This window comes from Sminthopsis crassicaudata, chromosome 4 (assembly GCF_048593235.1).
Source record: "Sminthopsis crassicaudata isolate SCR6 chromosome 4, ASM4859323v1, whole genome shotgun sequence".
In the NCBI taxonomy this organism is placed as follows: Eukaryota; Metazoa; Chordata; class Mammalia; order Dasyuromorphia; family Dasyuridae; genus Sminthopsis; species Sminthopsis crassicaudata.
In genome coordinates, this window is record NC_133620.1 from 340,456,697 (window position 1) to 340,470,906 (window position 14,210).

Genomic DNA, 14,210 nt, shown 5'->3' on the forward strand with positions numbered 1-14,210 from the left:
GAAATTCTCATACAGGAAATCAAAGTTTCCCCAAAAGCTTTGTACTCACTCCCCAAAAGAAGTACTCACCATCAACAGGCAGGTTACTCAATAGGTTCTCTCTTGGAGGAGTTGGAGCTCCAGTAGTTTCTCCATCTATATGCTTGATCCTCAGGTTTCCCAGAACCTTATCCAGGTTGTCAATATCAATATTTCTTCCTTCAGAAAGAAAAAAAATTATAAAACATAATCAAGCATTTATTAAATCCTATACTAAATCATAGGGATTCCAAACCAAGTCAAGTCAACAAGCAGGTTTTAAGTGTCAGTTCACAGTGAAAAGGAATAACAAGGAAATCAAAAGCACTGTCCCTGCCCTCAAGGAGTTCACAGTCTAATGGGAAAGACAAATAAGAAAAATATGGAATCATACTTAGGAAGGACAAAATGTATAAAGTCCAAAAGTAAATACAGTTATTCAGTGAATTTCAGAACTGGATTCATCATTCTTAGCTTGAGGGGGAGATAATACAAATAACAATTCACATATATAAGGTACTTTCCAAATGTACTCCAAACTCAATTTTGAAAGGCTCAGTGACAACCTTTAAGGGCATCCAGGAGAATCAATGGGAGAGAACTTGGAAGATGATCTGTTGTCATTTTGAGCTAAGAGATCCTGACAATTTTTACAAGAGAAAAAAAAGATTCCTTACATGGTAAGGAATAAATTGGTCAAGGCTGATGGGATTCTGGCAAAGCAGACAACTAATAAAAATATTTTTGGCCAAGGGGTTTGAAATTCTCTACATGACAGAATCTGGTGAATTGCCTCCTTCAGTGGGGCTGTAAGTAAAGGTCATGAGGTCAAAATGCTGAAGCAAGAAATTGGAAGGTTAATAGAATTTATATTACAGTAAAAGAAGAAATAAAATTTTTCTCACCACGGGGAATCTGCCTGGCATTCATCATCATTTTCGGCTTCATCTTCCTTTTGGCTATAAGAGGAGGTACAATTCAGGTCATAGAGGAAGTAACAGAGAATTACAATAATAGCACAAAGTTCCTCATTTTAAAAACCAAGTACTAAGTCTTCCTTTTTCCACCAAATGAGAATGAAATAAAGCAACAGCTCTCCAGGGAATGAATTCATCTCTTTCATTAATAAAAAAATTTTCTGACTTTGTGTAGCACAATCCATTATAGTGAAAGGAGCATTTATTATAGAAAAAAAAAAACAAAATTAAAAAAAAAAAACTTTGCTTCAAATGGATATTTCACAAGTTTTTACTCGGGTACTTTTTCTTTTCTTTTCTTTCTTTTTCTTTTCTTTTCTTTTTTTTTTTTTTTTTAAGGAAGTAGCAGATAATATTGACTTGGAAATTATTTTTGTTTCTGAAATTGTGAATCATTATTATGTATCACTTGGTTTTTTTTCCAGGATGACACAAAATTTTTCAGCTATTACTTTAAATGACTGGAGAACAAAGAATAAGATATTACAAAAAGCAAAAGATAAAAATATCCAATTAAACTGAGTATTATCAAATTTGAAAGGAAAAAAATTCAAATATTTATGATAGAAAAAGAACCTTCACTTCTCACAAGCCTTTGACAACAACTTCTGCCCACAAATATTTTCATTTGTTTTAAAAGATATATGATAAATTCCATAAGATCATTCCAACATTGTGCTTCTGTTTTATTTCTTGTTCTTTTCTGTATATTTTATGCATCTTTCATTGAAGATTTTATTTTATTCCTTTTTTTTGCCTTACTCTCATTACTTATTTCTCCTCCTCATAACTTTTATCAGTCCTCCCCTAATAATAACTCTAGTTTGTAACAAATAAAAATGTTGCTAAGAAAAACATTACACTGGCCATATGTGAAAATATATCTTATTTTGTATCTCTAGGCTATAACTTTTCTTTTTTATTTATTAAAGCTGTTTAATTTTTAAAAGATGTGCATGGATAATTTTTCAACATTAACTCTTGCAAAACTCTGTGTTACAATTTTTCCCCACTTCTCCCCATACCCACTCCTAGATAGAGCCTATAATTTTTCTGGCAAGGGATGAGAATTAGGATTCATCACATTCTGAAGTCAGAGCTTAAATTTTAAATATAATTTCACCATCCATTTTCCAATTGATGTACCCTCTGTAAGTATCCAGTTCTTTGCTATAACTAAAAGTATACATTTTTTATTTAGTGTCTTTGAGTCTTTTATTCTGTTTTTCTTTGACTTTTTTAATGACATAAATTAAGAAGATCCACAGATGCATCAAATGATAAAAAAATCTACTTACTTTTTTATTTTAGCCCCAAATTGCTTTTCAGAATGGTTGGACCGATATATAGTTAACATTGAATTAATATAACTGCTTCTCCAAATTTTTTGAATAAGGACATTAATTTAGCTAATATTGTCATTTTAAATTATATTCACACAGCTCAAGCATAAGTAATTATGATTTCCCCATTTATTTAATACTACCATTTATATAAATTTCTTTTGAGATATGCATACAATTTCTCTATCTTGCTAGCTGGACTTCTAAGGATTTTATAATTCTCTAGTTATTTTTAATGGAATACCTTTAAAAATCCCTTCTTGTTTTGTTGGTAATATAAAATTTGAAAATTACTGTGATTTTCTTTTATATTTTTTCTGCTTTATTCAAATTGTTTCAATTAATTTTACTTGAATATCTAGGATTATCTAACTAAACTGTCATATCATCTGTAAAAATCGATAATTTCATTTTCATTCTGCTTGTATATTTCTTTCTTCAATTTATCTTTATATTATAACAGGTAGACCAAATAAAAATAAATAAATAAAAGAGGTGACAATGAGCGTCTTCCTTACCTTATCCAATTTTATTAGGAGATCATCTTTTTCTCAGTTAAGTACAGCCCTATTTTTAACCAAATATAACCATCAAAGTACAAAAGCTTTCTTAGCGAATTTTCCCTCAAATATAGTCAAATGGATCTGTTTCAGAGCTGTGTAAAGATGCAGATGGCAGGATGCTAAACTTGCCATCTGACATTTGGATTTAAATTATGCTTCATATGATTAGTGGCTATATCACCTCAGATAAATCACTTAATCTTTCTCTAAAATGTTAAGATTACACCTTTTAATTCCTAAGTATATCAGCAATCCATCCATTTCTGCATATCTTGTGTAACTACATGTCCTCCCAGAAATTTGCCATAGGGCTACTAACCAACTTGCTGGTAGCTTTTTTTTTGCCCTGTGCTGATATTGTGATGATACCGATGGAGCACTTTGTTTATCCATTTATTAATAACTCATTCTTCTCTTGTGATAACAAGATCTAACTTTTTTTTTGAAAGTTCCTCATTGATTACATGTCGTAGCTTAGTAACATGTATTAGGCACCTCTCTTTTTCTCTTCATGCAATATTCATTTTTAATTCTTTGGATAGTATTGTATTCTATGTTTTGCTAGAAGGAATGCTGGCAAAATGTTGGTATTTTTTAAAAATGGGTCTTTGTTTCCACATGAAATTTGGTATAATAAATGGAATTTTACTTTTCCTAGCCTACTCTTCTTCCTCTTCAACTTTGGGAAGAATTAGTCCATCTTTATTTTTTCTCCCAGATATATACACTTAGAAACAAGCTAAATTTGTGATATGAAGGCATGTCATGATTTGTATAATGGACATTCTTCATTTACTTAACTGTGGAGGGTCATAGTCAGTGGAGAAACTCTGGGTAAGGTATAAGACCCTTCAGCCCAGAGGGAACCTGCTAACAATGTCTGGTTCGGCTCCATCTTCCCTAAGGGATCTTGGCCTTCCTGAGAAGTCAGGGAGCAATGAGATTGAAGCAGAGTGATAGCAGGTGGAAGTGTGATATCAGGTGGCAAACTACATACAATAACAAGTTGTTTATGTGGCCCTACCTGCTCAGAGTTGTTTTTGTTACATTATAAAAAGGGGAAAGCCCTTGAAATAAACTAACTTCATTTTCCCACCATCCTCGGGAGTCCCACACCTCATCACTTCTCCACTAGGAAGGTATATCTTAATCACCCCAGTGTGGGGGCTCTAGAAAGCAGGACACAACACTTAACCTTCAGTGTGTGGATGGTTTGCACAAACTCTTGAGTGGTTTCAGAGCTTTTCCTGTGCGATACTCCAGTTTTTGATGAAGCTAGCAAAATGTCATCTCCAAAGAGGGATGTAATTTGGAGGACTGATTTAATCATCCATCAAGAATGCTTTTTCACATTAGATTCTTCACTGCATCTCCATCACAGTGGTGAATACTTTTTGTCACAACACATATCCCTGCTTTATGCCTCATCTGACATTTTCGATCAGGTTCATTGAACAGGATTGTTTCTGTTATACCTTTCAAGGACTCTAGATGGATTTTTACATATGGATAGGAAATACTTTGTTGGAAAAGAGATTGTAAGGTTTTTCTTTGTTCTACTGAATAAAATACTTATTCAAAATCAATAAACAATAAGCAAAATGTGATCTTATATTGTCTACATCTTTCAGTCTACTATTAAGCAATAAAGATGGGGTCCATTGTTGAGTATCTCTTGCAAACACCTGCTCATTCCCTACTAAGACCATCATTAAGATTGCTTCTGAATTGTTAATAGAAGATTCATATGAAGATTTTGTATTGGTGGAAGTGTTGAGATTGACATATGTCAATGACTTTATTAATAAGATCCAAGTTTGTTTTTCTTATTTTTCCTCTCTTTTAGATCTTCATAAAAAAAAGGTTCCAAATAATTTAATATCATCTTAAAGATCTTAAAGCTTAAAATTACACTAAGATGTTTGGGACAGCCTCTTTATTCATCAGTACTCTCACAATTGTGTCATCTTCAGAATAAATCTCTATATACACTTGGTCCAGCCAACCAGTTTTTCTCATCTTTGTTCTCTTTAATGTCCCTCTATTTTTGTCCCTCCTCTAATCTTAATCTGGCTCATTATGTTTGGGTATGAGTGTTCTCTATTTCTTGCTCTTGAGGTTTTGTTATAACTAATCATTAGTGATGTTTTCCATTTTTTAAATTCGTGGTTCTATATTTATTATTAAATAACCTGGGGATTAAGGTGTTTAGGGAAATTCCTTACAAAGTTTTTTTAAAGTGATTAACTTTGCATTTTTCTCTGTGATTTGAGAGACAATATTACTTGTAACAATATCCATCATCCTTCATGAAATTTTATAAATAAATTTACTAATTAAATATGTTACTATGTTTCTTCAATTGGCATGTAAGTCAAACATTTCCTGGCTATTGTGCTTACTGGTCTCATTTGATTTTCCTCTTATGGCAAAAGACTAAGTGTTTAAATTGGCCATCCATAAAATTTTTGATGCATATTTTCCATTTTTAGATATTTGCTTAATGCTTAATTTGCTAATATGGAAATGTTTTACATGATTGTACATTATAATCTATATTAGATAGGTTACTATCTTAGGGAGGGGGGTGGAAAAGGAAGAAGGAAGAGAATTTGAAATTCCAAAAACTCTTGAATGTTAAAATTTGTTTTTACATGTAATTGGAGAAAAATAAAATATTATTAAAAAGTAAAAAAGAAGAAAATATGAGACATTTTCACATAGCAAGCTCAAATTCCCAGATAGCCACAATGTAATCTGGAACACTTACCATCAATTGACAGGTGTTTCAGGAAATCCAGATTTTTTTTGAATGTGATGTTCATGTCCTTCAGAAAGCTTTCCATATTTTGATCATCAGTGCTTTCTGTTTACAAAAAATGAGAATGGTGAATAATAGCAATGTGACAATATTTAACAATTCAGAGGGTGAAAGACGCCACCTACTTCTGTGTCCTATCTTCTCCAATTTCAACAAGAAGAGAGTCTTTAAAGTAATCCTATATGTAAAAAGTCATTTGACAATTCAGAAATAAAATTGTTTTCTTTTAGTTCAGGGGATTATGCTAGACTGAAGTGGCCTACACTGGGCAATGTAAAATAGTTATCTGGTGAACACTGACAAAATGTTCATTTGTCAATGAACACTGACAAAACTTTAAGCTATATGGGTTTAGCTAACATGTAAAGTTTGGTATCTTTGCCTTTATCCCAGTTGTCTTGACTAAATGCAACCCTACACTTCACTATTGACTTGGAGACCTAGAATATTGTCTGTCTCAATACTACTGTAACAAAAATAAAGCATAATCACATATTACTTTCCAGGAAATTCAGGACTTATTACAGTAGAGACTCAATAAAATTTGGCAAGCTTACAAATGGATTTAAATAACTTACTTACTCTAAATGATTATCAGACATGGTTGAGGGTATTACTTGAATAAAACTGTATTTGAATTTGGAAACATGAATTGACAAACTTATTCAAAATTTTAAGAAGAGATTCTAATTCTAATTCAAAAAGAAGTATGAAGATCAGCTGCAAGCAGTAGATGGTATTTAAAGATGCTACTGATAAACAATTAGCCTCTTAATATATATTCCACCTACTACTAAATATGTTTTTAACATCCTATTTGAACATACCCAGCAGCATGAGTTATATGCAATTATTACTGCACTGTATACTATTCAAGAACTTCTTAATATTTTTTCAGATAGCAAATATGTTGTTTTTGTGATTAACTCATAACATGACATAGAAATAGCCCCAGCTCTGGATACCCAGTTGATTAAATGATATTCCTTTAACATTAATTATTTCTATTGTTTAAAAGAATGTTTTATGTTTGCATGATGTTAATAACTGAATAGTTTTTATTTTTCAAGTTTATGGCTTTTGGCAAAGCTGAAACAATCTTCCATGTCTGTTTTTCTGCACAGAATGTTTGTGTTATGTTTGTTCTTGTAAGCTAGATTTTCTAGATTTTGTTATCAAAAGATTTATTTTATTTTATTTTTTTAATAGTTTTTATTTACCAGATATATGCATGGGTAATTTTACAACATTGACAATTTCCAAAACTTTTGTTCTAATTTTTCCCCTCCTTCCCCCTCCCTTATGGCAGGTTGACCAGTACATGTTAAATATGTTAAGAGTATAAATTAAATACAATATATGTATACATGACCAAACAGTTGTTTTGCTGTACAAAAAGAATTAGACTTTGAAATAGTGTACAATTAGCCTGTGAAGGAAATCCAAAATGCAGGCGGACAAAATTAGAGGGATTGGGAATTCTATGTAGTGGTTCATAATCATCTCCTAGAGTTCTTTTGCTGGATGTAGCTGGTTCAGTTAATTACTGCTCTATTGGAACTGATTTGGTTCATCTCGTTGAAAATGGCCACATCCATCAGAATTGATCATCATATAGTATTGTTGTTGAGGTATATAATGATCTCCTGGTCCTGCTCATTTCCCTCAGCATCAGTTCATGTAAATCTCTCCAGGCCTTTCTGAAATCATCCTGTTGGTCATTTATTACAGAACAATAATATTCCATAATATTCACATACCACAATTTATTCAGCCAATCTCCAATTGATGGCTATCCACGTAGTTTCCAGTTTCTGGCCATCACAAATTGGCTGCCACAAACATTCTTGCACATACAGGTCCCTTTCCCTTCTTTAAGCTCTCTTTGGGATACAAACCCAGTAGCAACACTGCTGGGTCAAAGGGTATGCACAGTTTGATAACTTTTTGAGCATAGTTCCAAGTTGCTCTCCAGAATGGCTGGTTGTATTCACAATTCCACCAACAATGTATCAGTGTCCCTGTTTTCCCACATCCCCTCCAACATTCTGCATTATCTTTCCCTGTCATTCCGAAAGATTTCTTAACATACTTGATTCCCACTTTAAAAGACAAAAGGCTTGACTTTTTGTGGACCCCCAGTTCTGGCCAAACTGGAGGCTGCAAAAATAAGTTAACTAATTAAAATTATAGAACTGCAAAAATGATAGCAGATTCTCAAGGTTTTGAGAGAAATTGATTAAGATATTTGGCAACTAGTCAAAACAACAACTAGGAAAATAGGAACTTTTTGCTAACCCCTCTTTGACTTCTATCTTGTCTGGAGTCTCCTTTTACTCTATTGGGAAAGCACCTCAGATAGCATTAAGGATGAATCCTCTCTATAACCTTGATCACTCAGCTGCTCTGCTCCCTGGAGTCCTGAATGAAGGTCAGTTTTAAGGATTGATAAGAAAATGTCTCTCATGATTTGTCAGCTAAAAGAAGGTGGAAAGTTTAGTTAACCTTGCTAACTAATTTTTTATGATATTTTGTAAATGTAATTTAGGGAATTAGGTTTTTCAGCCATCACTAGAAAATTAAAAGGAAATTGCAAATAAGACTATTTAACTATTACTTAGGAAAAATCTAAAATGGTTAACTAAGTTATTTGGAGCTATTGTCATCTTGTTAAAACTAAAACTGATAATTATTGTGTGTGGAATAAGAAGGAGGAGGTGAAATCCCTATCAATTTGCCTTCAAGTATGAAGCTATCAAACAGCACAGCCCATAAAAACACTAATAATGGTTGGGGGAGTAGACAAGCTCAGTCCCTTCCCTGGGTGCTCTGTCAACTTCCTTTAACTTGTGTAAGTTTGCTAGTTTTTAAAAACCTTTAGGGTAAGCAAGGTCATCAGCCCTGAGAAATGAGCCTGGGAGGCTCATTTAGATTTAGGAGGTATAGTTCCTAAACAGGGAAATCTATAAGCTTATTTAATGTATAATCCTTTGCACCAAGATGAGTTTAAACATCAAAAACAAATTAAACAAGATCTCCTCTGTGTGTAAATTCTGATAAACTTTAAAAAATAATTTATCTAACCCTAAGCTGCAATTAGTAGAATTTGCTATTAGAGATAAAATCTCTTGGTACTGTAACAGATATTCTTTTGAGTTTTGAATCTGATTGCCTGATCATTAAGTCAGTAATCCATCATTTGAGAGAAATACCATAAGCTAAATTAAGAGAAATGTGACTCTGAACAATTGCAGGTGGAGGTTTATATCTAGACAAAAGCTGGGAGGAAAACTTTGGTCTCTGCTCAAGGTGGGATCCTTCTGATTCAGTTCCCCTATTGTGTCGTCTTAATAAGAACACACCTTATTATTCCTGAATCTGTTTGTGTCTGTATGAAATAAAGTCCCTAAAGGTTTCCAAAATAATTTAAGAACAATTAACATAATTGTCTGTATAAGACTTGTTGTTTTATTGAAACTAAAGCTGAAACATCTTTAATATTTGTATGTATTGTGTGTCCTGTGACACAAAGGCCTTTTTACATATTATAGCATTCCTTGCAGACTTGTCTTTCTGTCTCAGATTATTCTAAGCTCTTTTTATTAGATTTATTTTATATTCTAACTTTTGGTCAGTTACAGCTGCATTGGCCAGGTTCAACGAGCTAAATCAACAATTGGATTCTTCAATCAGTTCCAACTTACCTCCTCCCCCCCCCCCCTGAAAAAAAACAAAAAAACAATGGGACCCTGTGGTGACTCAGCTCTCCACCTATTCTCAGCACGAAGTAGTTTCAGAATATGAGATCTTTGCCCCTGCTCTCAGAGGACTTTGGGCCCCATTGGTTGGGGGAAGAACTAAAACTGATTGGTGAATGGACCCCAAATTATCCAGTGTCTGGGACTCCTGTTACAATGTATTTGGGACTTGGGAAGGCACAAATTTTCACATCTCAGATATGGGATTCTATGATGTTTCAGGCCCCTTAGTAATATATTGTACAGCACATTTAAAATATCCACAGATGTTTCTAACTACAGATACTGTTTTAAGGAATGGCACTGGAATCCAAATCATGAATGTGCCAGGCTGTTACATGAATGCTAGAATTTGTTTTTTAACCCAGTGTCTTACTTCTAATTCATTATTTATGGTTCTTATTATTGAACAGCCCATCCTATGGGATGGTGCCTACTAAGATTAATTATTGGTAAAGGTCGGCAGGTAAACAGGCTTGTCAAAAGAAAATAGAAGTAGCAAAAGGATATTTGTTGGATTACTCATTGCTGGCTTTCTAACAGCGATAGCCATTATTACTTCACTTGCCAGTTCAGCTATAGCTCTAATAAAATCTACTCAGAATGCCCACTTTTCAGAACAATTAGTAAAAAAATGTATCACAAGCTCTTACGGAACAAATTAATATAGATAATGAGTTAAAACAAGGACTAAAGTTAATGGAACAATCATTAATATGGTTAGGGGATCATATAAACAATTTGGAAATTTGATCACAACTAACTTGTGATTATAGGTTCACATGTATATGTATATGCAATGCCATATAGATGGTATAATGATACTACCAATGTGGCATGGCTTCAAATAAAAAACAGAATAAATGGAGCTTTACATAATTCCAACTTCACTTGGGATATATTTCAGTTAGCTGCTTTGGCAGAAAACATGGCAAAAAGTAGTGTCTCTGGAATTGATCCTGATAGCATAGCAAATCAAATATTTGAATGATTAAAAAAGATAAATCCTGTAAATAATCTGACTTCTATGCTTTTATATTTTGTTTCTCTCTCATGTGTCATTCTTATACTTGTTTGCCTAGCCCTTTGTGCTTTATGGTATTGCTTTTTGATCATTGTCAACTATGGCAACTGAAGTTCATAGACTTCATCTCCTGAATATAAAAGGGGAAGATGTAGAGGGCCAGTATTGAATAAGTCTATGTACAAAAAGCGTTCACTTCAGATATTACTTGAGATCTGCTCTCTGTAAGGGTGAACAACTCAAAGCATTGCTCACCACTTCCTTTAACATTGAATGAAAGACATACTTCAAGATAAATTTAGGGTAATCTTGATGGAGAATGCCTATGACAGGAACAAGATATCACAATTATGATATTTACAATTGGTTTGACAAATATCTTCTTATTGATAGTTTCTACTATTTACAACTCTGTTTTGACAAATACCTTGTTAATAATATTTATGACCCTGTTATGATATATATCTTGTTATTTTGGATCTGAAATGCCAAAGTATGGTCAATGCTTTAACCCTGGAAGGTATATAGCATCACCTGGAGGTAGCTGGTGCTAATGTAACACTAGTTTAAATAATCTATAAACCTTGGCTCTCAGATTATAATATAAATGGAGATTGCAAAACTTATCTTCCATCTAGCCTTGGATGTTCATTTCAGATACATACTCTTGGTTTTCAGTGGAGCTGGACTCCAACACTGTTCCAAAAATGTGGCCTTCAATTTCCTCTCTCTATATTATCTTATTATCCTCCTTCTCTTTGTATTATCTTCCTATTCCCACGTTCCTCTGAGTTCTAACTTTTTTCCTTCAACATGAATCTCTGCTTTCTATAAGGAGGCTTTCCTGATTCCCCATTGCTAGGATTCTCTCTCCAAAATCATATTGTACGTATTCTGCATATATTTACATGTGTACATGTTGTCTATCTCAAGAGAAAGAAAACTCCTTGTGACTTGGACCTTTTCATTATTTTTGTCTTTTTTCCTCCAGTGCCTCCCACAGATTTAATGGACACCTAATAAATGCTAGCAAGTTGATTATCTCTGCAGATCAACAAATTATTTTTGTATATACTGTTTAGGAGCCTGCCCAGCAGGGGAAGTAACTTGCTTCATAGTCACACATCTAGTAAGTGCCATAGGCAGGATGTAACTATAGAGTCTTCTTCATTCTAAGGCTATACCTTGGTATACTATGCCATGATTCCTTTCATAGGTTTTTCTGAAAAATTTGAGATATTGAGATTTATCTACCTTTTCTTATTATAACTTCTCACTCACCTTTAATATATTTCATCTTATTCATAACTCTGGTCAGGGCAACATTCCCATCAGCTGTAAGATAAAGCACAAGTTAGATAGAAACTGGGGGATGCAGCATCTCACAAAAATTGCATTATATTCATTTTGAAATTATAAGATAAGTCAGAGGAATTTAACTTTTTTTCTCTGATCTCAGTAAATTAATTACCTTGGAATTTTATCCTGTTTTCTCTAGATGTTAACTTAAAATAGCCAGTTAAAAAATGAAGGAAACTTTCAATCTGTAAATTGATGATAATAATAATAATAGTAATGGTTGGCATTTATATAAGGTTTTAGGGGTTTCTAAATGCTTTTCAAAATCTGATTCATTTTATATTCACAACAATCCTGAGCCACTGCTGGTATTATGATGTCCATTTTACAGATATGGATATTGAGGTTAAATGACTTGCCTAAATGAGGGCTAGTCTGTGTTTAAAGCTCTAACCAGAAGAACTTCTAATAGGACATTTTATTTAGGCATATGAGATTTGGGACATTTTGGCAATAAGATAGAACTGGTCACTTCCTATCTCTTAATCTCTATTTCCTCCTTTGTGAAATGAAGGGACTAAATTAGGCCATGTCTATGTCCTTTCCCAGCACATATATGATACTATGGACTAAGAAACTTCTGTGTTTTTGTTTGTTTGTTTGTTTGTTTTTTAATTATACAAGGAAAAGAAGAGCTAGTTTTTTTTCTTTCAATCACCTGAGCAGAATCTTATATGTGGTTAATATTTTATGTATCTTTGCTTTCTCTAATGGGTTAAATATAAGACATTGTCTATGAGAAAACAAATATATAATTTTATTATAAAATATTATGCTTAAATATTAGTTAAATGGTTCAGGTGGAAATAAGTATGATCCCTGTAAAAGAATAATTTCATTTAGGGGGATCAGTTTGTTAAAAGTCTATAAATTGAAGTACTTAACTACAGAGAAAGTTTATGCTATTTAAGTCAAATATATGATAAAGGACAATTAAGCCTTACAATAATAACCTTGTGAGATTCTTTTCTACAGGAATCATTACCAGTTGTGTACACTCTAAATGTCATCTTCAATTCTTTTCTTACCCTTCCTCCTCATATCCAGTCAAATGCTAAAACTTGGGTTTCCTTTTACAATCTCTCTACTTGCATCTCTCAATTCACATTGTACATTTGCAGATGTCAATTTAATTTAGATATAGTATTCACTTTTACTTTGGGAGCATAAATGCAGTCTAAGAAATGAGAGAAGATTTACAAAATGTGTTGGTAGAGGGAATACATTTCTGAAGTATGAAAATTCATATCCTTTATCTGACCAGAATAACATAGTACTCCATTCATATACACACATACACATCATTTTTATGTGTATGTATATATGGAGATAATACCTACATACATGCATATATATGTATGCATATATATGTATGTATATATATGTATATATATCTATCAATTTACTGAAATCATGAATTTTCATTCAGTTAAAAGCCCTTATTTAAAATACATGCCAATTTTTTTTCTGAGGCAGTTGGGGTTAAGTGACTTGCCCAGGGTCACACAACTAGGAAGTGTTAAGTGTCTGAGGCCAGATTTGAACTTAGGCTTTTCTGACTTCAGGGATTTGTACTCTATCCACTGCACCATCTAATTGTCCCTGTATATATATATATATATATATATATATATATATATTCTAATTTGATTCTCAGAACAACCTTATGTAGCAGACAATATTACTTCCCCCTTTTTACAGATGAGAAAAGAAATGTTAAATGAGGAGAAATGACCAGGACCACACTAGTAAGTGATTATAATAGATTTGAACTCAGATATTCTTGTGTCCAAGTCTAGTACTAGAAAATTTTCTCTGGCTGGTTAGGATTCCCTGATTACTGTAACACTGGGCTTGTCCCATTAAATATGGCCATTAGGCAGCTCAGGGAAAGACTGTGGTGAAGAGTCAGGAATCTTCTATTCCTATATTCTGTACCTCAGTGGCATTTGTGGGAACTCTAAATTTGAAAGTTTAATCAAAATTATGTTTCATCATTCTTTCTGATAGTTTTTTTTTTTTTGTATAGGAAATTCTTTTCATATGAACTAAATTAGGATTCTTTCAGAAATTCTGAGACAGGAAAGAAATGTCTTTCTCCAAAGCAAACAGGAGCATAAGAAATGCTTACCATCAACTGGCAGGTTATTCAATAGTTTTTCCATTTCTTTATCTGTGAACTGGATCCCCATCTTTCCCAGAACTTCGTCCAGATTGTCAATGTTAATTTTCCCTCCTTCAGAAACAAGAAAATTGAATAATGTAATCAATAAAGCACTCATTAAGTCCTTTTTATTAGTTAGACACTGTACTAAAGCATAGGAATTCAAAACCAAGTCAACAAGCA

The 14,210-nt window shown here is 32.9% G+C and overlaps 1 protein-coding gene and 1 long non-coding RNA gene across 3 annotated transcripts in view; one reads left to right on the forward strand and one right to left on the reverse strand.

Moving 5' to 3' along the window:
• The window catches only part of EFCAB3 (EF-hand calcium binding domain 3), a 205,631-nt gene that overhangs the window by 62,815 nt on the left and 128,606 nt on the right, over window positions 1-14,210 (reverse strand). The window contains exons 40-44 of one of the 2 annotated variants that reach the window (XM_074260947.1): window positions 13,995-14,099; window positions 11,786-11,839; window positions 5,672-5,767; window positions 924-977; window positions 70-198 (exon numbers count right to left, since the gene is read on the reverse strand). In XM_074260947.1, the coding sequence (XP_074117048.1) occupies window positions 70-198; window positions 924-977; window positions 5,672-5,767; window positions 11,786-11,839; window positions 13,995-14,099 (438 nt within the window). Of the gene's footprint in view, window positions 1-69; window positions 199-923; window positions 978-2,856; window positions 2,944-5,671; window positions 5,768-11,785; window positions 11,840-13,994; window positions 14,100-14,210 lie in introns of those variants that run through there. The other variant, XM_074260948.1, reaches the window with a different exon arrangement.
• Window positions 1-14,210, forward strand: part of LOC141538924 (uncharacterized) — a 150,113-nt gene that overhangs the window by 41,543 nt on the left and 94,360 nt on the right. The gene's annotated exons all lie outside the window — the stretch shown is intronic.